Consider the following 27,168-nt stretch of genomic DNA (forward strand, 5'->3'; position numbering starts at 1 on the left):
ACTAGTAAGATAATGGAACGTATTGTTTGCAAACAAGTGTCAGACTATTTCTCGAAGAATTCACTTATGTCTGAGAATCAGCATGCATACAGGAAGAACCATTCAACCTGTACTGCACTGCTGCACATGGTAGATGATTGGTACCACAGTATAGATCAGGGGAAACTGGTAGGCGCCATCTTCCTCGATTTCTCTGCAGCTTTCGACCTTGTTGATCACAACTGTCTACTTTCGAAATTAGCATGTTATGGCTTTGATGAATCTACCACCAAATGGATGGCAAGTTACCTGACGGGAAGAGAACAATGTGTTCACATCAATGGAACAAACTCTTCCTTTAAGGAACTGCCTTGCGGTGTGCCCCAGGGGAGCCGTTTAGGGCCCCTTCTTTTTACCATTTATACTAATGATCTACCGCTTGCCATCACTCAGGCCACAGCGGATATGTATGCTGATGACACATCAGCCTACATATGCGCTCCTTCTATTGAAACTATCTCACATAATCTACAGACAGAGGTAAACAACATCTGTAGCTGGGTTAAAGTGAACCGGCTTTTCTTGAACACTTCAAAAACAAAATGTATTGTACTGGGGAGCAAGCCCAAAATGTCTGCTAAACCCAAACTCACATTAACTGCAAATGGTAAGGTTATCGAACAGGTCTCAGAGGTAAAACTACTTGGTTCGACAGTAGATGAGTGCCTTACCTGGAATACTCACACAAAATTAACATCTAAGAAAATGGCTAGATCACTGGGGATGATCAAAAGATGCGCATACCTTATGGATCAAACATTGTTAAAAATTGTAATAGAATGCCTTGTACTATCACACATCGATTATTGCAGCCCAGTTTGGTCATGCACAACTAAAACTAACATAAACCTTCTGCAACGAATGCAGAACAAGGCAACTCGTCTGTTTCAGTCGAAGCCACAGTGGAAACCTGTGCACACGAGATTGTCAATAAACACCATGACAACATTTAAAAGGATAACACTCACAAACGAACCTATTTGTATCAGTAGGCAACTGCGTTCGGTCAACAACTTGCATAGTTACAGAACCCGTTTTGCTGCTAAACAATCTTTTCTGTTAGAGAAACCTAGAACTAACGCACTGATGAAGTGTTTCATGTACAGGGCTGTCAGAGTGTGGAATAACCTTCCAATTGTCATGCAATCCACACAATCCCTGAGAGTGTTTAAGGATGGTTTGCACAAATACTTCCACCAGTAGTTACAAGCACTGTGCGACAGGATTGTCAATTTTTAAATTATGTATATTGTAAATATGTTATTGATTTAGATGTGTTTGTGACTTGTCTAGTTGCCAACCATGTTTGTATAATGTATTGTCTCTGTGAATGAATACCAGGAAGACTAGCGGTGGACCCTAGGGTCCACCGCTAATGGTTATTCTAATAAAGTTTCAAAGTTTCAAAGTTTCACAACAACATGGCATTTTTGTGAACCAACTGTTTTTCTGCAGTTGTCTACCCATATAGATTTTAAAAAAAATGTACTTCGTTGCTGGCCACATAAAATCTCACCACCAGGCAAAATAATAGTTCCAGGAAAGTCTGCGCTCCAAGATTCCTTCAAGGTTCTTGAAATCCCCACAAGATGTTGTTTTCCCAACACAAACATGCCTCTGCCCCCATGGGTCCTTCACAGACAATGGGAGAGGCAACTAGCCCGCCCACCGTCTGGGTGGTGGAGACATGCTAATATACCGGTTTCCACGGTAATGGGGGCTTGACCAAAATCCTGGCTTGCCATTGGTGTTGGTATTTTCTACAACAGTTCCCCCAGCTTATAGCTAGTGGAGCACAAACTCCGCGGGGAGGGGCCAGTTAGAGACCTGGACAGCGGGAGTTTGTGTTACACAGACTACGTTATCCAACTTTATTTTATTACCGGAGTGCCATTTTCATGTGTAGGATATAAAAACCCTCTCCGACAAGATCTCTTCAGTGCCATTGTCTAAAACTAGTGGATGCTAAATGAAACGTCTGACCGTTTCCAAAATCTTATCCAGTTGCATGAGTATCTGCTTTATGGCGCATCTTACTACCTGGATGTCTAACCTGCATCGACGTAGACACACATACACTAGACATAGCCTACTCGGCAAAAATTGATAGGTATCAATCCTCTCTTTTTAAATGTTTAGACATCGACGAGTGTTCCTGTAACAACGGTGGTTGTGACCATTACTGCCACAACACCCATGGCAGCTACTTCTGTTACTGCCGGCCAGGGTATCAGCTGTCGGGGACATCGCATTGTGTCGGTGAGTAGAGTAAAATTCTATGCATATGCTAGTATAGCAGAACACAAGATATAAAATTCAAATCATTATTCACATGACGGATGTCACGTTGATATTTGGCCCTTAAGTGAGCTAAAACTGGATAAAAATCACCTTCCTTTTTACATGTACGTAGTTCACATAGAAACGCATAAACAAAAAGGCAGGCACCGAAAACATGTTCTTGTTAAAGAAAACGTATCACCCTGTCGGATAAAGATTGAGCTATATCCGCAAGTTTACAATGTACAAACAAGTGGACACGCACAAACACAGATATATACCACGCTCCTTCACAGCGTCGTAATAAATTGTCTTGTTCCACTGAATATGCGTGTGCGAGTCTTTTATGCAATTCACTTTTTGGCCGCATGAGGGCTACTAGCGGTTTGTTCGCAAAGACAGCCCTGGGACAGAGAACGTATTTTTCTGCGCGAAGCATGCTGGGAGGGCGGTAGTATCCTGGGGACGTGAATGTTGTGTGGCCAAACTCGCTGCCGTAGCAGGGGATCCGCCAGCGATTCGGCATGCAAATTGATGGTTGTAGTATGTAGGTCAGGGCCTAAAACTTTAAGATTTTTTTCTTGGAAAAATGGGTAGAAATTCTGGCAGTTTTGAGGTCAATGTGACTGGGGAGGGTTTCTACTTTCTGATTATGGCCAAAAAGCTGAGTTTTTGTGGTTATCAGGGGATATGAAGTTGGGACTATTTCCTTGTTGTGTAAGGCTCTGTTCCCTTGGTGGTTATGCGTTTGAGGGGGTGATAGGGTTTGGGGGTATTTTTCTGCAAATTATGCCGTATGATTTCTAATGAAAGTGGTATTTTATCACAGCTGAGATGATGGGCTTTCATATGAGGGTAAGTTTGTATGCCAGTAATGTCAGAAAGGTGAGTTATTGGCACTGTCTTTCTGTGCCTTTATGTACACTTTTCAATGTGCCAGGGCTTGGCTGGCGTCTCCCATAGCAAACCCCCTTCCGTGACATAAGTCCCCTCTCGGCAATCTAGAAGGGTAATCTAACACCCTCGCAGCGCCACCAAATTAGGTACATTTTAAAGTTCCCTTTGATATAACGTATCACCATTGTGGCAACATTTTACCCCCGAAATAGTAAACTTTCGTCTTGTTTTCGCCTCGGTAACTGTGGAAAATACTAGCTAACTAGGGTACAGTCTCACGTTGTATAGAGACGCACACAAGAGTCACACAACTTACGATTTGCTAAGATAATTGAGACAAACACAAAACAAAAGAAAATGACAGCTGTGGATTCCATATAGTTTTATTTGTGTATTGGTTGAGCCCACAATCTAAACCTATGGCTTCTTCGCGGCGCTGGGTACGAGCGTGGGTATATATAAGTCTTTATCCATACAAGTGGGATCTGTACCTCTTTTTCTAACATGTCTTTTTCTAACATGTATCATATTATGTTTGTGTCTTATAGATATTAAGCTTAGGCCTACTCGGTCTGGGCGCATAAAGCACCACACACGTTGATAAAATCTTACTCATGCATTCTCATGCATTCATCCATTTGATCATTCATAATTTTTCCCAAAAATTGTTTTCCCATCTCTCATTCTCACAAATATGTATCTTTAGTACCTGTGATAATAGCTATGGAATCCGATGTAGACCACTGCTTCCCAGGAGCCTGCGAAAACGGCGGCACCTGTATCTATGGCCTCGACACCTTCACCTGCATGTGCCAACCTGGCTTCAAGGGAGAGAGATGCCAAACGGGTGAGTTCAACAACACTTAAAAATTCATCATGTAATGCTTACGGCTTTCAGTCCACCAGTCAATGGTATAATTGCTGGGACAACTAGTAACGTTACTACAAAAACAAATGATGAATAAACAAAGAGCGTGGTAGACTGTAGCCGTGAAGACATTGTCCAACTTTCAAGAACAGAGTGTTAAAGCTTTATAATCATTCTTCCTGTTTTACCGCATGCAGCCCATGGGACATACATATAGTTTTGTTACCTTTAAATACACTTTATACAACTTCATGCCGTTGCATGAGTGTCTTTTTCATACTTGATTAACTCTTTGCTATCCACGTCATAGCATTTGCGACTTAATTTTTCGGTCCAATATCGTTGCAACGAATTGTTTTTGTTTGTTTGTTTTAATTTGACGGTTCCTCGGCCAGACATTGCAAAAATGCCAATTTCATAATTTTCACTTTGTCAGTAGTTCAACCAATCGGTATAGCATATATGTAATAGAAAAAAATCACATATCACGACACTCGTCGGAAAATATAGATAAAGAACCAGTTATATCGTCTAATTTTATCATATTAAACAATTATCTAGAAGCAGATCCTGCATAGCATAATGAGCCGGCCGGCATCCGGGTGTGCATTTTTACATTTTTATACAAATATACGAGTGGCTTCTAAATGAATTATCTTGCCAAAGGTAAAAGGTATGCCAGCAGCAAAAAGAAGAGAATTCATAAAACATAACGCATAACAACATTATTGTTTTTTACCTATAGCTCCCTGCAGTGAAGATTACGATCCACCCATGAATGGCGCCGTTGCCTGTGCGCTGACGGACGACACGACAGGGGCCATGTTCTGTACTGTCTTCTGTCAGGGTGACAAGGAGTTTGCCATAGAACCTGCCCAGGCGTACTCGTGCCGGGCCGATGGGGAGTGGTTCGCTGACTCCGATCTTGTGGTGGGTCAGGGTAGTCCTTGGCCAGACTGTACAGGTGCGATTTCAAAAGCTATTTTTTACGCCAAAAACGATCAGCTCTTATCCTCTCTTGCCATTAGCAGACACCAATACAATCATAGATTCTATACAACGATGATACATGTATGGACCTTTCTAAAAAATGCCATTATTAACAACACTTCATTGCTTAGAACATTATGGCACTGGCATCCCTGTGTGAACATGGCTTATCATTTTATACGAAAGTGATAGCGATTTGGTGTCAAATGGTCGAGCGGGTAGGCTAGCGAATAAGGGATCGCGAGGTCCAGGGTTCGATTCTCGGTTGTCACTGGAAAAGGCACTTCACACGTCGTCTTTCCCCAAGCCACCCATGTGTAAAGATGACCATGGTTATATGACTTCGGTTGGGGAGGGGTAGAAAAGGGATGGGGTCCACCTTCTAAATTGAATACTGGTACTTTTTATTGAAACGTATATATAGGACATGTTGATTTGCTGGTGTATTGTTATGTATTATAATGTCTTCCTCTTTCAGTGTATGCTGGATATAGTTCATGCACCCGATTCTCATAATGGAATAAAAATAAACATCGCCTTTGTTTCGGATTTTAACGCAGGAAGGTACCGTCCCGGACGACCCCACTTTGTCGGAGACGTCCACTACTTCTACGGCAATGACTGTCACAGCAGCGCAGCCGAAATCATCTCCAACTTCCAACAGCTCTTCAATCAGCTGGTGTCCTCCCAACCAGGAGAGACAAGCACAGTCCGCCAACTGGTGGTGGAGTGTGGAGGGACGGCTTGACAGGGCCATTCGAGGTGAGTAGTTTTTCTTATTTCTGGTTTATTTAGCCAAGGTGGCCAATCTCAGTGGAAAACAATGCCAGGGCTCGAAATAATCTTTTTCTGCATACTTGCACTGGTGCAGGTAACATTGAAAATTACCTACACCAGACAAATTTTACCTGCACCGCCATGAATTTAGGAAGTATGGACCATACTAAAATTGTTCAGGACCATTGTTTTTTTAATACTTTATATGTGGTACCAGTCAATGTAACTAATAATAATCAACAAACACCTACATCATAGGACATTTATGTATCAAACCCAGTACATGGACCAGTGCAGGTTAGGTGCAGGTAGACACCAGAAATACCTGCACAGTCCCATTTTTACCTGCACTAACCTGCATATGCAGGTGGTATTTCGAGCCCTGAATTCTTTACAGTGGGACCTAAGAGGACATCAACACATATATGACATGTAACAAATTATATATTATACAAAGCAAATACACAACTTGGCAAATCCATACTCCGATCGCAAGGGGGACAAGCTGTCAATTTCATCATACGCTCAAACGTTGCAAAATTTGTAGCTGATTTCATTGTCAGAGCAAGAACGTTATATAACGTCCTTTGGCCAGAGGAAACTCATTCCTTTCGGTCGCTACGCAATACCAAATTTGTAGTGACCGAATGGAATGAGCTTTCTCCGACAATGAAATTAGATACAAACATAGCAACATTTAAGCGTCTGATGAGATCGACACCACCTTGCGACCGGACCGGAATATGGATTATAAGTATGCATTTTGGGTTTGGCTTGGTCAAGTTCTGTGAATGTTCTCCATTCGGTCGCTGCGCAATACCAAATTTTCAATCTCCAGGGCGATTTTCCCGCGATAAGATAACTGCCGACCAAGTCTGTTAGTGACTCAAGGACACCGTCTTAGCGGAAAGTAACGATTTTGCAACGTGTGGACCTGCTTGCAGATATCAAAATTCGATCATCTTAACATAGTGTAGTGTTCCATGACCATGATAAACTTGTCATCTATACAAAACTCAAAAGCTATGTTGATTTCATAGAATAGGCATGTCTAGTTTTAAAGTGGAACCACTTTTAAGATTGCATATTCTTTCTATTACTAATAACAAATATTTTAACCTCTTCGGGTGTAATTGAGAATTTAGCATTGACTTCGTAATGGAGCAACAAGTAGAACAACAAGTATTTCAGCCCCTGGCTGCATGATTCTTGATTTTTAAAATAAACCATTTGTTGTGTTACATACATAACGTTGTTCTTATGATAACACAAAAATCAATTTAGAATTTCCCATCTTCAGACCGCCTATGAAGAATAGTTTAAGACCAGTGATTGTTAACACCTGTTCATACACTTACCTTCTAGGCAACCTGCCCCTGGCTTGAACAGGATGTGAGGTCAGCCTTTGTTGAATCGACTGAGACAGACCAACGACACTTAACCTTGCTCCAGAACTTTAAGTTGAGCTACTTAATGTTTCCAATGATAGAATTCTCAAAAACAACTTCCTTTCCAAGCCCCAGATAATATACTAGTGAAATCATATTGAACATCTTGACGAATTAAAATCACAACTTTCTTCTTAACTGCTCAGTTACAGATGTCCATCGGTTTATTGTTGATTTCATATTTGACTCGATATAACCCTATACGATTCCATATATCTAAAGATATTTGATTTGTATGACGGGTGGAGGATGGAGGGTGGCTTCAGAATCAATAAAACGTGTAGAACAACTCGAGTGTCTTGTGTCAGTGCATGACATCTTGCAAGTTTAAACTGATGTTCTGATGCATTTTTGTCTTCTTCTTTGTTCTGCAATACAGCCTTTGTTGTCACCAAATGTTACTGTACAACTGTGCCAGAATCAAGAACTTACTACACTGACTCCATATCTTTGCATAAAAGAACTTATGTTTATAAGAGAAAATATGTTTGTAATAGAAAAGATGTTTTTAAAATATGTACAAGCTCATTCACTTAGGACATCAAGCATAGGGGACATAACGTTCTTAGCCTGCTCTAAAATTTCAACAAAGATTTTTAAAAGTCAAGGATTTGTGGTACAGCCTTTGTCTTTAATAAAAAAAAGTTTTTGGAGTTATGGCACAGGTGTATTTGCTCTTCTCAGAGCCAGGTATCCAGTCACAATATCTGATGGCAGCATTCTTATTCTGGAGAACTCATCTGTGTTGGCATATCTGATCTTGGTGTGAGGATCTGTGTAGGAGGCCTGCAGAGAATACATCAGATATAGTATCAGATATGTACAGTTATTCCAGCACTTGAGACTCGAGAAAATATATCAGTTTGTAAAGCTGTAAAAGTAGTATTGAGGCATGTTGCAATTACAGGTAATCATGATGATTTTAAAAAAGGTGTTTGCTTCTCAAAGCATGTTTTTGACAGTTTCCATGTTTGCCATGATCCATGTGTCATATACAGGCACCTAACTCTTGTCTTACTGTAAATAACTCATGACAAAAACCTGAAATCTAAGGAATAATTTTTCCTGTATCTGTATAGCCAGTATAACTGCCCTTTGGCGTAACACACCAGCTTCTATGTCTGTGTCTATATAGCTGGTATAACCGCCCTTCGGCGTAACACACCAGCTTCAAAGGCACGCATAATGGCAGCAGCCGTTTTCAATGTCAATGAACCATTTCTCATTTCTGATATTACACTGAACAACCCGTCACAACTATCTTTTGCATATCTATCTGCAAGTGTTCTTTAAAACTATCCAGAGAAGATGCCCCTACTGTGCTTAGTGATAACAAATTCCACTCTACGATAGTTCTGGGAAAATACGAATTTCTTAACACATCAGTCCTAGGTTGGTAACTCTGGTAATTGAAGGTATGACTGTTTCTTGTTCTTTTTGCCTTGCCGCCAGCTTTCTTCCATGGACGGACGGACGGACCTTTTAACCCAGCCCTTCCAAAGCCCCTTCCAAAGGCCCTTCTTTCCTTGCCGAGTTTTATGGCTTAGTTAGACAATAGTACATTCCAGGCGAGTATTAAAACGCTCTTCTAGACGCATGTTACTGTATGTGGTCCAGCGTAATAAATCTACGCTTTAACTCACCATGTTTATATAAATATATATCACAAATTACATCAGAAGGAACTTAGTTTGTTACAGCGCCTTTCCATGACCCAGACACAGACGAACTCATTGGTACTGTAACTCTACACATCTATCATACTTGCAAGATCCTGGTACAAGGCCCAGCATGTTACCTCTGGGTAATGTACACCTTCGAAGAGTTGAAAAAGTCGATGGCATCAACATGTACGATCGCTGAAGTGGAATGTGAAGATATCATGTGCAATGAATGTAACCGCCCTGGGCCCGAGGATGCCGGTGTTATCCAGTGTGACATGTGTCATAACTGGTTCCATTATGCGTGTACTGGCGTGCATGAGTTCATACTACACGAGCTAATCAAAAATGTGGAAAGTGTGTTCATATGCAATCACTGCTCACTGGATAGTATTGCAGCTGACAGTGACACAGAGTCGCCCGAATCACGCCAAAATGTCGACCATGAGGAAACAATCCCAAAGATGACGGTTCGGTCACACGACCACGAGGAAACAACCCCAAAGATGACGGTTGGGTCACACACCAGTGCAGCGATCGATGGGAACAACAACGATAGACTTTCTATGCTCCAATGTAGTGTAGATAAGCTGGAGGCTATTCTGACAAACAGAATCGTTCACGAAAACGAGAAGTTTGACGCATTGTCTGCGCGCATTTCGCTGATTGACACCTTATCGTCGCGCATTTCTCACATGGAAGCTCTGTTGTCGAAAACAAAGGACACTCCCGCCGAGAAAATGGCAAAAACTAGCGACAGTGAAACACTAAAAAGACGCGTCAATGCACTAGAAGCAGAGAACAAAAACCTACGAAACAGAATAATGCTCTTGGAACAGAAAATCACAAAAAGCGGGGACCGCACCGTGAGTCAGGCGGACACCTCTCCAAAAACAGCTCCCTCAACAAGACAACATGAGTCATCAAACAACACCGCTGCAGCCGTGCTCACCATCCCCACTAGAAACAGATTCGAGGTTTTATCGGACGATACAACAGGTACAGAACAGATCGCAAGTGCGTTAAAAGCTATCCGCGGCAGCAGTCGGTCACAGTCCGGCACAGCTGATGACAACAAACTACAAGCAGAACGCAAGACAAAGGACCAATCATCCCACTCAACACGTAACAATGACCAGCCGCAGACACGGCCAGCGCCAAGGCGCTCAGGTGATAACAGCCTAGCAGAAATAGTCATCATTGGGGACTCAAACACAAAAGGCATTATCCCCAGCGTGCTCTACCCAGGTAAACAAACAGACAAACACTCAGCGATGACAGTTCCTCAAGCCATAGAACTGATCACAACAACGGTGTACTCGGATCCCAAGTGCATTGTCTACCACGTGGGGACAAATGACGTAAGAGAGGAAAGGGCGGCAAACGGTGTAACGGAGAACCTGAGACAGCTGGTAGCGACAACACACTCAAAATACCCCAACGCGACCATAGTTATGTCTGCCATACCGCCGAGAAACGACAAACATCTGATGGAAGTCATACGAGACGTGAACACTTTCTTGGATATTCTCAACCAAGAAACCTCCTATATCAGCCTGGCAGACAACAGCTATCTAGGGGAAAATGGTTCCATCAAGGCAACTCTGTACAAACAAGATGGGTACCACCTCAACAGAGACGGCCTTAAAGTGCTGGCAGCTAGCTGGAAGGCTGCCATTCATCCGACTGTAGGAATGGGTCCCTACAATAGAGGGAAAAAAAGGACCAGTGCTCCAACACAGTTGGCAGACCGACAGACCCGCTCAGAAGCAAGTCTCACGCAGACGTCAGAGCAAACCAGGCAACGCACATCTCAAGGATGGCGTCTATCAAACCCAAACTCTGACTGGAAGCCGAACCCAGACTGGCGTCCGCACGACTTGCCGAATCCAGGCTGCCGCCCGTCCGAGCGACAGAACCCTGACTGGCGCACGTACAAGCGACCTGACTCAGACTGGCGTGCATACGACCGACAGAACTCAGACTGGCCTACACACCACCACGACAGACAGAACCCAGACTATCGTCCACGCGACCGACAGAACTCAGACTGGCGTACACACCACCACAACCGACCGAACGCAGACTATCGTCCACGCGACGGACAGAACCCAGACTGGCATCCACCGCTCAACACACCACTCCACGGAATCCACGGTTATGGCGACCCATACCTGGACTGGTTGGCAGGAGAGATGAACGGGCCGAGAACGTGGTTTCAACCCCAGCGACACGAAGATCACCCAGCCTGGCGTCGCAGCTACAGAGGGTTCTAACCTCCAGCGCCGTATCCTTACATTATTCACGATATTTGGATAGCATACAGAACGATAGAAATGTTGTGATACTTAAAAGAATAATACATAAACGGAGTCTACAACTTCGCTGGATATTAAGTTAAGTTACGTTAAGTATATGAGACCTTGGGTGGTATTAGACAAATGCAACAACAAGATATAGTAGAAACTTTACAAGTGTAGATGACTAAGAATGCTCCTCAGTAAGGTAGGCTTATTTATCGTAAAAGCAGGGAAAAAGTCAGTACTCTGGTTTTGCAAAACTATGCCTTACAGTTCATTGAATATAGGCTTTTGGAATGTACATGGATTGGGTAAGAAACTTGAAGAAGATAGTTTTAGAAGTAGATTAGAAAAACTGGATCTCTTTGCTCTTATTGAAACCTGGAGTAATGAATCATCAGAAGTAGACTTTCAAAATTTTCATCATCTCTCATCATTTAGACAAAAACATCAGAAAGCTAAAAGAAATTCAGGAGGAATCATATTTTATTTTAGAAAAGAAATTGAAAAACACATCAAAAGAGAACGGGGTACTTCTGAATGTAATGATTTACTCTGGGTTCGTGTATCAAAAGACCTCTTAGGTACACCCAAAGATGTTTTTCTCTGTAGTGTATATATAAGTCCTGTTTATTCGGCCGTTCATAAAAGAGCCGACGATTCGATTTTTGATGTCTTAGAGCAGGACATAGAGCTGTTTTCCTCGAAAGGTTATGTGATTCTTGGGGGAGACTTCAACAGCCGGTTAGGTTCTCTGCAAGACTTTAATGAAGATGACCCCTTAGATTTAGACCTTGAACCTGAAATGCTCACTAATATAGACATCCCTAGAAACTTTTCCGATAGAAATCCTGCAAACGGTTTTGGCAAAAGCTTGACAAATTTATGCACCCAGTCTGACTTACGCATACTGAATGGGAGGATACTGGGGGATTTGAGTGGCAAATACACCTGCTACCAGCCCAATGGCTGTAGCACGGTCGACTATGTAATCGCCAGCAGTACACTATTTCATAACATCAGTATGTTCAAAGTACACCCATTAACAGACTTTTCAGATCATTGTATGGTCTCATTAAATATTAGGTCAGCATCACGTTCATTTGAACATGTAAAAGTAGCAAAATCAAATTCACGTCTTTTCCCAGAGAGATTTGTTTGGGGTCCAGACTCTACCCAAAAATTTATAGATGCATTAAACTGCCCGATAATCACTCAGAAATTAAAAGACTTCTCGTCTTTTAGTCTTAATAGTGCAACAACAAAAGCAGACTTAGACCAAAAAGTAAAAGAGTTTCAAGAAATATTAGTGACAGCGGGCAGAATGTCTTTGCAAGTAAAACATAAGAAGAAATCGAAACAATCTAAAAGAAACAAACGGTGGTTTGACAAATCCTGCTTTGAGGCGAGAAACGAGCTACGAAATTTAAGATATCTACTTGTGCGCAACCCAAAAAACCCGTTCATAAGAGGCAGTTACTTCAGGAAAAAGAAAGAATTTAACAAACTTATTCGAAAACGTAAAAGGGAACATGAAAACTATCTTTTAACACAACTACAAAATCTGCAGGACAAAAACCCAACAGCGTTCTGGAACCTACTAAAAAAACTAAAGAATGAAAAATCAACAGATCAAGAAGTCATACCAACAGATACATGGGTAGAGCACTTTAAATCCATTCACAGCAGGTCTAGATTAGAGAAACAGGTATTTGACTACAATTTCGAGAAAGAAATATTAAACAAATTAAAGGTTTTACAAAAAGATAACACAAGTCAAGGACCCCTAGACTATTGCGTCACAGAATCTGAAATTTGCACTGCGATTCAAGCACTCAAAACCAAAAAGGCTAGCGGGGAAGATATGATAGTTAATGAGATGTTAAAAGGGGGAAAAATACTTTTACTGAGACCCCTCGCAAAGCTATTTAATAGCGTACTAGAAACAGGAACCTTCCCACAATACTGGTCGAGAAGCTATATTGTCCCAATACACAAGTCGGGAAGAAAAGATGATCCAAACAATTATCGGGGTATTGCCATCTCAAGCTGTCTCGGAAAATTATTCAGCTCGATCCTTAACAAAAGATTGTCAACTTTTATGGAAGAAAACGAAATATTAAAACCTAACCAAACAGGATTCAGAAAAAAATACAGAACAGCAGATAATATATTTATATTGAAAACCCTAATCTCTAAATACACACAGTCCGGTAAACGACTCTTTGCTTGTTTTGTTGATCTATCGAAGGCTTTCGATTCCGTTTGGCATCATGGTCTTCTATTCAAACTTCTCTCAAAAGGCATTTCTGGCAAATTCTTCGATATCATGAATAGTTTATACAATCAATCAGAAGCTTGTGTAAAGACCAAGATAGGCTTGAGTGAAACTTTCCCCATAGAAATCGGCGTGAGACAGGGCTGTGTATTAAGCCCCTCGTTATTTAATCTGTACATTAGCGATTTAGTAAACGATCTCAATACAGGAGACCTGGATGCTCCTATTCTCCATTCATCTCAAGTATCGAGTTTATTTTATGCCGATGACGTTGTTATCTTATCATCAAGTCAACGTGGCCTACAGAATGCAATCAATATTCTCGGTCTCTACTGCAGCAAGTGGAAACTAACAGTAAACCTCAAGAAAACAAAAATTATCATTTTTAATAGAAAAGGAGAAATATTGTCAAACTTTAAATTCTATTTATTAGACAAAGACCTAGATGTAGTCTCCTCATATTGTTATCTAGGCGTGGTATTCACAGCGGGATGTAACTTCAGCACAGCCATGAAAACCCTCCAAAAGAAGGCGCTAAGAGCGATGTTTAGCATTAGAACAACTCTGGGCGAAAATAATCCCTCAGTATCACTGCAATGTAAGTTATTTGATGCATGTATTGTACCTATATTGTTGTATGGTGCAGAAGTGTGGGGCAATGCTGGTTTAAATGATAATTCCCCACTAGAGCAAGCACATTTGAAATTCTGTAAAGCTATCATTGGAGTAAGAAGAAATGCTAGTAACCTCGCCACAAGAGCGGAACTTGGCAGGTTTCCTTTGCGGATCGAGGCTTGCAGCAGGCTCTACTCTTATTATAGCAGGTTAACTAGAGAAGTACCAACAAATAGTTTACAATATCAAGCACTCCTTGTACAACAAGATCTACACCGACGTAAGGTACCATGTTGGCTTTCAAATGTAAGTAAGATTCTCGAGGAGTCTGGTTATGGGTACCTACTGTTGAACCAAGACTATAATATACCATCAGCTCAGTCGCAAGTGAAACAAAGATTGAAAGACATATTTCTACAGACTTTCTATTCCGAACTCAACTCTAATGGAAAAAAGGAAAATCAAGGAAACAAACTAAGAACGTACAGGAAGTTCAAAGACACCTACGAAAGAGAACAGTACCTAAATATACATAATTTCAGCCATCGCCGAGCCATGGCTAAATTAAGAATTAGTGATCACCCTTTACAAATAGAAGTAGGAAGATACAACCGGACTCCTCCGAGTGATAGAATCTGTACACTTTGTAACGCCAAAGATATTGAAAATGAAGTTCATTTTGTATTGGAATGTGAGTTATATAGTGATATACGTAATTCTTTTATTAATTCCCTGAATTTTGATACACGAGCTAAACAGTTAGTAAAAGATGAGCTTTTTGTATACATAATGAAATCATCTGACAACATTGTACTGCAAAAACTCTGTGAATTCATATACACTTGTTTCAAGAAGAGAAAAGCGACATGTAAATTGTAGAATAGTATAGCATTACATATTTGACTATTTTGTAAACGATAGATGTACTTATAGTGTAGCATAGCCTTAGTTGTTCTGTCTCTCCCACTGCCACTGTAAAGATTCTTTACAGCAAAGTTTTATGTAACTACTGCATTTAGCCCATATGGGCAAGGTCATGCAAATAAAGATCATTGTCAATAAAAAATAACACTACACGAAAAAGCGAATATCTGGGTCGAATACTCCTGCATATAAACCCAGATATTCAAAATATGTGGCCGATAACGGGTATATGCCGTCCGCACACTTGGTATAGACGGACCTGCATATGACCCGGAGATTCACAACTATTAGTGTGCGGGACATATGGAGGCCGATAATGCCTGCATATGTGCCTGGCCATCCCGGTGCATGTCCCGCCCATGTCCGCTCATCCGACCCAAATTTCCTGCATATGCCTGCCTATTCGGGACATGCACCCTTGTTAGCACCTAATTATCACCTAATTATCTCACCCAGGCCTCGACTAGAGCACCCTTTGTCATTGAAAGCAGCTTTGTTTTACTACCCTGCCCTACCTAGGATCCCCCCTCCCTGTAGTGTGTTTATTTTGCTTTTATTCTTTCTGAATGGTGAATGAATTTTCTTTATTTTTTCAAAGTATTTCTGGACAGTAGACTGTCCTGACGATTTCCTCCATATGTGCTGGGAATGATGCTCCTTTTACGTCTTGTGAAGTTCTGCATTCCCGCTATCATACATTCTGTTGTCCACCCGTCTTCTGCACAGACTTTTGTTAGTCAGGAGCACAGCTGCGGCAAAATTTCTAAACGTGAACGTGAAGATTTGTGGTAACCATTGATCCATCGCGACACGGGTGGGCAGCCTCCACTGTCCACGGGGCCGAAGCAGAAATCACCCGAGCCAACCACGGCCTCCGGCAGCAACTTTTAAGCCAGCCCTACATGGCGACGTGTGACGTAGTCTCAAACCGTCCGCAAAATCACAACCGAGCATGTCAGTCGTACCCCACCGTACTCTACAGCGCCTGCCCGCACGTAAGGCTGGATACTAGCTATAAAATTACAGTTGTTTAAAACTCCAAGCAGAATCCAATCCTTCCAGCGTAGGCAGTTCAAATTCCACGCGGCAAGATGTTGTTTAGTCTCGAGGTCGTATCATTCTAAATCCCTCAGTGTTCACTGATGTTGTCTGCCGTGCATGCAGATATCCAGCTATCGGGATTCGTTGCGTAAAAGCGCAACCTCACAGAAAGAAGTCTAGCTCTGAAATGCCAACTGTAAAATTTGAAAATGTTGACATGTACGTTGATTGGTCCTTATTTTCAAACACCTACATGCTGTGTGAAATACAATTGGCTAGTTCTGATGAGTATTTGCATACAGACAGACACAATAGGTCGGGAGGTCCACTGTAGCTAAATTCAGCTTTTGTCACCTGGCCAGTTCACAGTCAAACAATACCCACAAGGAACTAGGTGAAAATGTGTTACTGTAATTGTTAATGATTTCATACATCAGTCTGGTAACAAACATATTTTTGTTGCAACAAGCATTATCCACAAGGATAAAAACGAATGAAGGCTTCCAATGCGAGCGTGGGTATATCATATACGCCATGTTTTCTTTTGTTTCAAAAGCACAACATTGGTCTTTAGACTGAAGCGGCCGTTTCATTGATAAGCTTAGGGCGTAAAATGACTACCCCACCATAGAATGGTGGAGAATGTTATCATCAAACGTGTTAGATTTTACTTAGAATGTCCATTTCGTGTAGTTCAATCTAGGCAACAAACTTCCGCAGCAAAAAAAAAAAAACGAATATTAAAATTGAGCGTGGGTAAGCCATGTTTTCTTTTGTGTCAAAAGTTAAAAAAAAGGTAAAATTAGTTGATTAGCTAAAAACGTAAAACCGACGCTTAAGAATATAATAATACCAAACGCTGGTATACGATGCCCTCAAAGTTATTTTTAGTGTTCGTTCTAGATAACAATTCATTGGAAAACGATGATATGCGCCATTCGTGCGTAGGCCTTTCTTTGTTCTTGTAAAACAATGCATTCGTTTATATCAGGCGTTTGTGAGTTTTGTTGACTGAAAATGCCAGACAAGTCAATAAACATCCGCTTGGAGAGTACTTTTATGTAAAGCGGATGTATCATTACGTCTATCAATTCACACACAAGATGGTCTCTTGTTTGGCATTACTCAAGACACGAGACGTGAGCAGGGGCCGCATATCCCCATACATGTCTAATTACCGGATGTGCAGGCATAAGCGGTAATATGCAGGACCCGCGCTTGTCATAACAGGATATGACTGCACATGCCCCGGATACACCAGGTTTCACGGGACATATGCAACCCCAAAAACGACCGGATATTCAAGTTTTCGTGTAGTGTAATGCATATTCATTGTGGGTCAAAAAGTTTTACAAAACCTGTTTAATGTGCCAATAATTCATCTGACATAAATTATGATAATGAGGGGGGGAGGGGGGCGACATGTGGAACTCGGGATTTTTAAGCGTAGAATCTAGTCTATCTTACCAAAATAACATAAAATACGCGGCAAGGCACAGCTTTTTTAAAAAGATTTCTTGTTTGACCTGGTATTAGATACTTATCAGTTGGTACGTCCACCAGTTTATTGGTCATTTTGTACATCATGCAATGTTGTACATCATGCAAAGTTTTGATGGTGCAAAGCTCAATAACAGAATAAGGGGGTAAATTTGATGCAATCCTGTGTGAAAATTGGTGGATAAAATCAAAATCACCCGGTCTGTAACTAGACGAATACAATAATTGTACATGTTGCATTGACCAGCTACATCTATTGATATAAGTTAATTGAGGGTTTAATCAATACTCACTGGCAGGCCTGATAAATCTGAGTACTTTTTTGCTGGTTTGAAGGAAGGAGGTCCATCCAAACTGCTGTCTGCAAAGTGTAAAACAAAACAAGAGAACAGAAAAAAATAATGTACAATTCCCAATCATTGTTTAGGGTAAAATCTAGCCCCATAACCTTTTTGAGGCCATAGGAGCAGTAGATTGGTAATGTAATCCACTGTGTCTAGGGCATGGTATTGGAAGGTGGAGCCCATCTCTCTCCTTCTGACAGGTGAAAGGAGTCTGAACCGAACACACAAAGAATACAACAATTATATATATATACATGCATAAAGAACAGAATGAGAAGGTTAAATACAAAGGGTAAGTTAATCTTCACTGGAAAAAGGTACCAAAGGCTTCAGTCTTACATGTAGGGTCCTCTGGTTTCCATGGTAAAGTCCTCTCCATAGCGAGGATCTGTTTCAGATTCTTCCACGTCTTCGTCTTCTTTCCAGCTGACACGCCACCCTTCCCAGAATGCTAAGGGGAAAAAAGGGACACAAAATATCTACAAGTGGCCTATCAACAACTCAGTCACCTGCTCTAGTGACCATCTCTAAATAGGGACCAGCTGGTGGTGTAAAACTATTTTGTGCAAAGAAGAACATAGCACCCATGGTCTCTGTTCAGTATTGTTTTTTATGCATGCCTTATGTTCAGGACAGCCACACCAAAAGCATTTTACAAGAACCTTTCACACAGGAGAAGGGGTCCTTCCTGACATGAGTAGATCAATCCTTACACTCTAGTCTCATGGTTGACATCTTAAGAAGGTGATACTCACTTGTTATGTCAATCATTCCACAAACTAAATAAATAGTGTTGAATACATAACCTTTCATGTTGATAGCACACATGATCATGACTAACGTTTTATGATACAAAATCCTGACACCACTCACCACAAAATTCTGGTCTTTGAAAACAAATTGCTTCACAGGTGTAGCTTCGGGTGCTGCTGTAGCTGCAGCTGGGTTCTGAATAACTGTAGCTGCCTCGGGTGCTTCAGGTGCAGATGCAGCAGCTGCTGACGGCTGCGGGGTGACAAGAAGATGGAACCATTAAAAATACAGTACATGCATTCAAGTATGTTAATATTTTTAACCTCCTTGATGCATGTGGTAGGTGCAGTTGGAGAGACAGCTGGATTTTTTTAGATATTTTCCAGGTAGCACGGATGCTTCAGGTGCTAAGTGCAATTAAAGCTAGAACCAGTCAATCGGACTACTGCGGAGTGTCGAATTTCTAGATTTCTTCGCAAATAAGCCCTTTCACAGAAGTCAGGACGTCAGGGTAAGGCCCACAAAAAGTAAACAAAACCCGTCAGGGCGTTGTTATGCAAATCAAATAAAATAAGACAAGGACTGCTTACTTTTTGCAAATACCACCTACAATTGCTGTCGCCGCAAATGCGGTCTGATTTCTGTGAAAGGGCTTATTTTAGCGGCAAATAATTATGGTCTCATAACACAGTATTTATCCGCGACCCCCGTCCCCAAAAGTAGTTCGGGTTAAAATAGTGCATCGCGGTACTTGCAAAGGCCGTATTTATTCTTCCGTGCACGACAGCGAGGTGGAATCTGTGGTGAATAGTAGAGGAATACATCGGTGTTCATACTGTATAAGTTGGATTACGTCGCTTTTTCGGCCGGCGGGAATTTGCGCCTTGATATGTTACCGGCACTTCCTGTTCGCCGCCTGCAGTTCCATGACCTCCGCTGGGGGTCAAATCAAAGTGTCTGTTATGGAAAAACGAGCCGGCAAATCTATGCTCATCTTCAGATATTTTGTAGCTTGTACCCTCAACTTCAACATACTAAATTCTTGTGAATAGTATCTGCACCCTACTATAGGTTTTGAGTCGTCGAACCACCTCACTTTGGGGTCCTTAACCATGTAAATCCCCATACCTGAAAAACTGTGTTCTGAGACCTTCATCCACAGCGTGAATTCCCCAGGGATGGACAAGCACATTAAATTTGACCGATATGTTAGTAATTGACCTCGGCTGACTTGAACTGTAACATTTTCGTTACCGTCTGACCCGCCGTTACCATGGTAACGGCCGCCTAGACCGTTCCCTATGCTTAAGTATAGGACTTAGTGCGGTCTAAAGCCCGCTCGACTCCCCCCCCCCCCCTTTTTCCGCCCTAAAAAAGACAAACCCCCAACCCCAATCACTCAGAACGTTAGAATGTGGTCTGGCAAGCTCCCTTATAACAGAAAAAGTCAACCAGAATATTGAATTTGTTGAGATAATGAGACCAATTAGCGGCCCCTCAGATAGTCCTTGTACAGTGCCGACACCTGTGCTAGGCGCCAAAGTGCAAAGTTGGCTATATCTCAGGAACCATTTGGATTTCTGCTCTAAAATTTGGTACGGTTTTGTATCTTGACTAGTTTTATTGTATGAACGTAAAGAAATCCAAGGTCAAGTTGGCTTATGGACGAAACATCAACTGGGGGGGGGGGCAGTCTATTGAGACTAAGCGACTCAGAATACAAGGGACTCCATCAAAAAATCGGACGTAAATCTGACTGATATAAGTATAGGAACTTTACCGTGCCCGGACGGCGTCTCTTCCCCCCGGCTGTAGCGGCTGCAGGGCTGTTAGGACGTTTGTTCGGGCGGCGGGACCGAGAATTTCCACCGGGAGACGCCATGATGGTTCAGCTAACCCCTGACCTCTCATGGATCGGACCACTGTAAAACAAGGGGTAAAATAAATCGTACCATTTGCCATTTCTAAAAATAGCTGATGTTTAAATTTACAACAGAACTGTGTAAAATTACCTAAAACTTTTGTTTCCAAAGACTGAAATCTTAATTTGCTTGTCGAAATTGACGTTTAGGATTTTTCACACCCCTCAGGGCAATGCAGAGCTCGTTGACCTTTGACCGATCATACTGGCATCCCGAAGCCCCGCCCCCTGTTCGATCATGTTCTATTTCGAACACCTCCGTCGAAAACAGCGCCTGTCGGACAGAACTGGCCGCCGCCGCTGTTTAGCTGATAATAACGACTGAATTCGGTTTAGCTCTTTGGACCCTGAAATCCTCTCAGACCGGGCCGAAAAAATGCCATGACTTCTTTGTTGAAGGCTGCATCCACTGGGCACAGTCGTTTGAGGAGGGGGCTGGTAAATATAGAATACAACACGGCGTATTCCGTATCACCTGAGGTATCAGCCCGACCGCGGGTCGGATCGCACGACGGCCGGAGGGTGATCCGACCCGCGGGAGGGCTGAGACCGAGGGTGATGCGGAATACACCGTGTTGTATTTTATTTATGTCATACCCACCTGAGAAAACCACTATTTTGATGCGAAATGCGCCAGAAGTTGAACAAATTGGTTGCCCTCGAAAAAAATGCGTTACAACAGTAATGTTCCAACGTCCGAATCAGGTATTCGAACTTTCGATGGCGCCGTACTCGGTCCACTCGAAACAGTTCGATTTATTCGAATGGAGCCCTTGTGATAACCCCGGGCCGTACGGAAAGTTATCATCCGGTCCGGAACACCCGTATCGAACGTTTTCGCGTCACAGGTATGACATAAAGTTGAAGTGAGGGCGTTATGATTTCAATCAAAGCAAAAGTGGGAGGCACCGCATATCATTACCTTTTTGGATGGCAGAAGTGCATGGTTTCTGACTTACGGTCGATGCACGTGAAAACCAGGGTACATATATTTGTGACTGGGTTTCTACTGCGTTTGTTGCATGCATAACAGCTGCATTAATATTCATGATAAAAGCAAAATCAAGAAGAGAGCAGCTCAGGTACTCGTGGAGAGGAAGCTTGTATTACGACCAACTAATGCGACACTTCTACAAAGTCTGCCAGTGCAGAGTTCCATATCTTATACATTTACCCCTGCTCTACACGTGCATCCTGCCCACCATCAATGTAATGCTATGTAGTGGCTCTCGTTACCACAATACCTATACTCGGTGAGTGTAGCCCTTGACAAAAAATAGCTTAGCATTTTTCTTTGGCCATTCCTGTTCAACTGGGGCTATTTTTGACGGAGGTGTTCGAAATAGAATAGGTGGTTCCATCTTGTTCTATTTGTTCGATATGACGTTCGATCGGGATCGGTCCATTGCGAAAGAGAGTTGGTCGGAATGATGTCTCACTGACATTTGCAGTATAATTGTAACATTTCAGTTAAATTTTATTGTCTACAAAAGTGATATAAATTTAATACACGGTATGTTTTGCTTAGGTGGGCAGCTCTTGAGTCCGGTACGGCAAGGAATATAACCTCCTTGGGTACGGTAAGCAACTTTGGCCTCGGCCATGCCTGCAACTGCACTGCTTCGGAGCCATTCTCTGATCTTGTAAATAGTGCATGGATCGAATTGTTTTTAAAAAGTAGACACATTTTATGATTACTAATATGTGTACTTTTAATAATAATCATTATTCTCTCCTGAAAGAAGAAAGAGTGAAAGAAAGGAACAAAAGAAAATAAAAGAACGAAGGAAAGAAAAAAGAAAGGAGGAAAAAAGAGAAGGACAGAAAGGGAAGGAAAGAAAGAGAAGGAAAGATGTAAAATAATAAAGACTTTGAGGTAAGACATCGTAGGCATATCCCAAGTCTTCAGACAGTTGGAAGACATCAGCGTTGCGAATCACAGGCATGAAGGGCACCATGGTGTTGTTCAGGTTGTGGTCGATAGGGGCGCCCTCCTCCGGGTAGCCGGTCTGCGACGAGCTGTTCTGCAGACGCAACCAGGCATCAAAGATGGCGTCGCTGTGGGAAAGACACAAATTAGGTTTGATAACCATTAGTTGGCCAATTACAAATGGGCGGGATGAGGTAATTGTTATTGATGGCAGAACCCACAAATTTTAGAAAACATGAAGTCAAACCCAACCTGTTTAGAAATAGCCAACACTAGTATTAGAGTAGAATATTGTTTATAATTGTTTATTGTCACTTGTATATCTACTATGTTCATACCATGTACTTGCAATTAGCCCTCGGGCACGAACTTGCAAATAAACTTAATTAATCAATCAGTTGTATATTGGTCACTCTGGACTGACCTCTCGGTCGTTCGTCATTTGACATAATTGGTCGCCAATGCGCGCGTGTGTACGTGTACGTATCCCGGGCGATTCGTGATGTTCAACAGGGAAGGTTTTCACGCCACGGAAAGGAATGTATGTCGGGAGGCCAGTAGTCTGCCCACAGCCCAGTCGGTTTCAACAAAGGCGCATTAAAAACACTTATACTGTGAACCTGTGAATTACTTGTCGTGGATACATTAACTAAGGTATTTCAGTTGGCTAAATTGGCATTTTGACCTTCCATATTTCACTCATTAATGAATTAAGAAAGAATTAAGCCGTAACGAATATTGATAGATTGGCATGAAAAACTTCTAAATCTGATATTTTTGGGGCCAAATTGATGACGTCATCAGGTTTTATTGCCCCTAATATTATTTTTTCTATGACAAAATACAGCACCTTGGTACATACCACTGCAATGAAACTATGTTTTTCATGTGCATAATGATGAAGGCTACAAACTCACGGTTGCGCAAACTGATATCTACTAACGATCTGTAGTTATCAAGAATTAGTTTTTTTTAAATAGATGAAAACAAACATTGTCTAATTACTACAGATCAGTAGTAGATATCAATTTGCGCAACCGTGAGTTTGTAGCTTTCATCATTATGCAACGAAAAACGAAGTTTCATTGCAGTGGTATGTACCAAAGTGCTGTATTTTGTCATAGAAAGAAATAATATTAGGGGCAATAAAAATGATGACGTCATCAATTTGGCCCCCAAAAAATCAGATTTAGAATTCTTTCATGCTCATCTATCAACATTGGTTATGGCTCCATTCCTTCTTAATTCATTAATAAGAAAACAGTGGAAGGTCAAAATGCCAATTTAGCCAACCGAAATACCTTAATTGGGTCTTCTGAAAGACATTCTTAATCACTATTGCCTTTATTAGCTTTGTTGAAACCGACTGCAGGATAAGACAATTCCTTGGTCTACCGCCTATGACCCAGAACGTAAAATGGCGACGATCGTTTGCGAGACATAAATTAGAGCCGATTGAAGTGACAGTTTAATGAAACACCATCCAAAATGGCGACAAAATACGATACCTTTACACACGCACCATAAGGTATTACTAAAACAGTACACGTTTCAAATTTCGGCTGAAAAGTAGTTGCGGAGCGACTAGTGTCTAAAGTCTGATCGCTAACTGTACCCGGTACCAGTTTCATTGATAATGACGTGTATGTATATATATATCTGATAGAAAAATGCCGTCGGCTCCGAGGCGTCGCCAAAAAGAGTCAGGAAAACGCCTGCAATCTGTTCATAAATTACCAACCTGTAAGAGTGAAGAAGCACAAAGATGGGGTCGTTAGCTGACGCATGGGTGATTCCCCCGGTCCCGTTGAGAAACAGGTGTGCGAGGTTGTGCAGACTGCGGATGTCGGGGTGGTATTGTCCCTGTGGGTTGCTGTACCCCTCCAGACTGTTCCTGAAACTCCCCCCGGCGATTCTGGTCCAGTTGAAGCGGTCGTACTCAGGAAGGTCGAGACAGCGACCTAGAAAATGTTTACAAAATCTTGTCAGAAACTTGAAAAAACACAGCCAAAGCACTAACCAATGGCGTACAGGATTACATTTCACAGAAATTAAGAACGATTTTCCGAGTGATTTTATTGGTTAATAGTGTATGCAGATAATTTTGTTGCAAGATGAAGTTTCGAATCAAGATTTAGGTATTGCCAAACATGTATGGAAGCTAACTTGCATAACCTCATTTCAACCATACTGTCATATTTTATTTGAATGTCTATTTCTTGAGATAGTACGTCAGGAATTTCTGAGGCTGTGAGATACTATCTAAGCAGCTTTCTAGTTAGATGACGTGAGAATGTCGAACTTTTCTTACCGACGTCTTCGGGTCGAGGCAGTACCCTGACGGCCGGACGGTCCACGTTCCCGCCGGGGTTCCGGAAGATCGGTCCCTCGTCCGTCCCGTTACACAGCGTCACCAGCCGGTTGTAGTCGTCCAGACTCATACAGACGGACTGCCAGCGGGAGAAGGGCGAGCCGGTACTCAGGGCGGTCGGGTTCAGGGGGTGGCGGGCTCCCATCATGTCGTCTGTGCACACGTCACACTCCGTACCTAGAACACACACCCAAAATTGTCGTTAGATGGTCTCCTTAAAATAGTAATCAAACTAAGACTTACCTCGGATCCTTCTACTTTTCTGTCTAACTAAAAATGATTGCTTAGCAGTATATCGAGAGGATAGATCCATTCACGCACCTCCTACCGCCCAGTCCCAGTAGTGCAGCGCGAAGGTCTCATCTCCCAACATCTTCTGCATCTCCCGCTCCAGCCACAGCAGGTGCATCCGGTGCCAGGTGTTGTAGGCCGGACCTGTCAGGAGAAAACAGATTCAAACTGGTTTAAACAAGGTTCAAACTGGTTTGAGCATTACTCAGTTGGTTTAGACAACTTTTCAACTGACTAACTCAACGTTTCTGTGAAACTGTCAAGAAATAACCCCCACAACCTTTCACAATTGTCCCTCTTTCCTGAACCTTCTCTTCGTCCATCTTCCCTGTCCCCTTCCCACATTCACCACCATGCAAACCGCGATACTCATTAAAATACATGCATGCCCTGTGATAAATCTTTGTGTGAGTGGAAGTGATACTGACCTTCATGTGCGAAGTCTATGGCCTTAAACGGCTGCCCGGGTCCCAGGAGTGTGTCCCTCACGGCGTAGTAGTGCATCCACACAAACAGGTTATAGATCGTCACGTTCGCCTGAAAACAACAACAACAACAAATTATGTAGTCATTCTGAATTCATGTAGTCTATAAAGTGCAAATCATTACTCGAGACACGAAGAGATTTACTCCATATGTACTTAAGTTATGCCCCGACACTGTTTCTGTATACCTAGGCCAATACATCCAAGCAAAAAAAGCTAAGGATGTTAAGGACTCAAGAATGTAAACATAAGAATCTATCCTCACTATGTCACGTTCCAATAGTGTATGGATAGAATAGAACCTGAGTCTAGTATGCACTAGATCTATGTTATCAGCAAGCAGCCTGGCGCAACATAATGCAGACCTTATCTCACATTGTACACTGATTTTTTTTCTTTCAATATTGCACAGCCTAGAATCTACATCTACTGTTACAGCATTACATTACATGTTACTTTATAGCTAGTTGTCTTATACAATATACTCCGCCTTGTCTTACACTGTACCCGTTGAAATTGTTGTGCTATAAACTTTGACTTCACTTGTCTGACTTAAAAAGTTCACACGGTTACAAGTCTACGGTTTTCCCCGAGGAAAACAATTGGTACAAATTACAAGATTTTTCCTCGGGGAAAAAATCAACGAATTAATTGTCTAGTGTTCCGAATGATTGTACTGAAAGAATCTCCATGGAATGTTTGTGCCCCTAGACGTTGACTCCTTAATCCCCATTTAACATTTATACGTCTAATCAAAATATAGTTGCGAGACCCCCCTCCGTATGCACTTCAGTTCAAAACAATAAACCTGATGAGGATATTTTGTCGTCAAACTACGAACCATTCTTTCTCTCTTTGTTAAACTATCGGATAGAAACTGGCGGTCAGGTGGTAAGACATGGCAATAATACAGGAAATATTCCTCACCACTTGTGGCTCCGTGCCGTTTGGTCCCAGCAAACCGAGCCAGTGTTCCTTACCTCTGATGTAGTCAGGATGGACGGTTCTCTTGGCCTGGTCCAAGGCGTCCACGAACCGCCGTCTTTCCTCCACCGTACAGTTCTTAATGTTCTTCCGTAAGACTGGCGGGGCCGGCTGGTCACAACTCTCTCCCGCCCAGCCGTACCGACACTCGCCGCAGTTGTAGCCCCAGAAGTTGCCCTCGCACACACAGGTCCGGTTGAAGAACTTGTTGGGCCATCGTTCTCGGTCGTCCACGTTGGTGAAGGGATATTCCGGGTTGTGGGGGATGTCGGGGACGGTCAGGTCCTGACAGGAGCCCCGGCTGGCGGTCTGTCCGCACACGCCGAGGTTCTGACCGTCCGGAGAGACCAACTCCGGGCAGCACTCTTTGGACAAGATCCCGTCTACTGGCGGCACACCCTGCACGAACCAGGGGGAGAAAATGGCTGCCTGGTTCTCACAGCCCCAAGTTTCCTGAGTTCCTCGCACCAC

General features: G+C 42.3%; 2 protein-coding genes and 1 long non-coding RNA gene across 3 annotated transcripts in view; 2 read left to right on the plus strand and 1 right to left on the minus strand.

Annotated features, from left to right (window-relative positions):
• The window catches only part of LOC118407987, a 19,690-nt gene extending 17,427 nt beyond the window's left edge, over positions 1–2,263 (plus strand). The window contains exon 3 of the long non-coding RNA XR_004830229.1: positions 2,179–2,263. This is a non-coding gene — a long non-coding RNA (uncharacterized LOC118407987). The remainder of the gene's footprint in view (positions 1–2,178) is intronic.
• Positions 2,264–3,939: 1,676 nt separating this feature from the next.
• On the plus strand, positions 3,940–7,324 carry LOC118407974 (neurogenic locus notch homolog protein 1-like). The gene is made up of 4 exons (XM_035808578.1): positions 3,940–4,063; positions 4,830–5,048; positions 5,635–5,836; positions 7,217–7,324. The coding sequence occupies exons 1-3, from the start codon at positions 3,940–3,942 to the stop codon at positions 5,820–5,822; spliced, it is 531 nt and encodes a 176-aa protein (XP_035664471.1). The 3' UTR covers positions 5,823–5,836; positions 7,217–7,324.
• A 10,620-nt stretch (positions 7,325–17,944) lies between these two features.
• Positions 17,945–27,168, minus strand: LOC118407975 (L-dopachrome tautomerase-like; the record flags this gene model as incomplete). Its single annotated transcript, XM_035808579.1, has 10 exons — positions 17,945–17,979; positions 18,302–18,413; positions 18,836–18,967; positions 20,496–20,637; positions 22,507–22,694; positions 24,308–24,527; positions 24,878–25,114; positions 25,259–25,372; positions 25,657–25,765; positions 26,641–27,168. Coding segments are annotated over 8 exons (1,638 nt in total), but the record flags the coding sequence as incomplete, so codon positions are not given.

Source organism: Branchiostoma floridae, unplaced genomic scaffold (assembly GCF_000003815.2).
Source record: "Branchiostoma floridae strain S238N-H82 unplaced genomic scaffold, Bfl_VNyyK Sc7u5tJ_1514, whole genome shotgun sequence".
NCBI lineage: Eukaryota > Metazoa > Chordata > Leptocardii > Amphioxiformes > Branchiostomatidae > Branchiostoma > Branchiostoma floridae.

Bases quoted from the DNA above. Each gene is read 5' to 3' on its own strand.
- LOC118407974 (XM_035808578.1), top strand. From the start codon at position 3,940: ATGGAATCCGATGTAGACCACTGCTTCCCAGGAGCCTGCGAAAACGGC. The intron at 4,064-4,829 runs GTGAGTTCAACA...TTTTACCTATAG, and splicing joins GGGAGAGAGATGCCAAACGG to CTCCCTGCAGTGAAGATTAC. The intron at 5,049-5,634 runs GTGCGATTTCAA...ATTTTAACGCAG, and splicing joins TCCTTGGCCAGACTGTACAG to GAAGGTACCGTCCCGGACGA.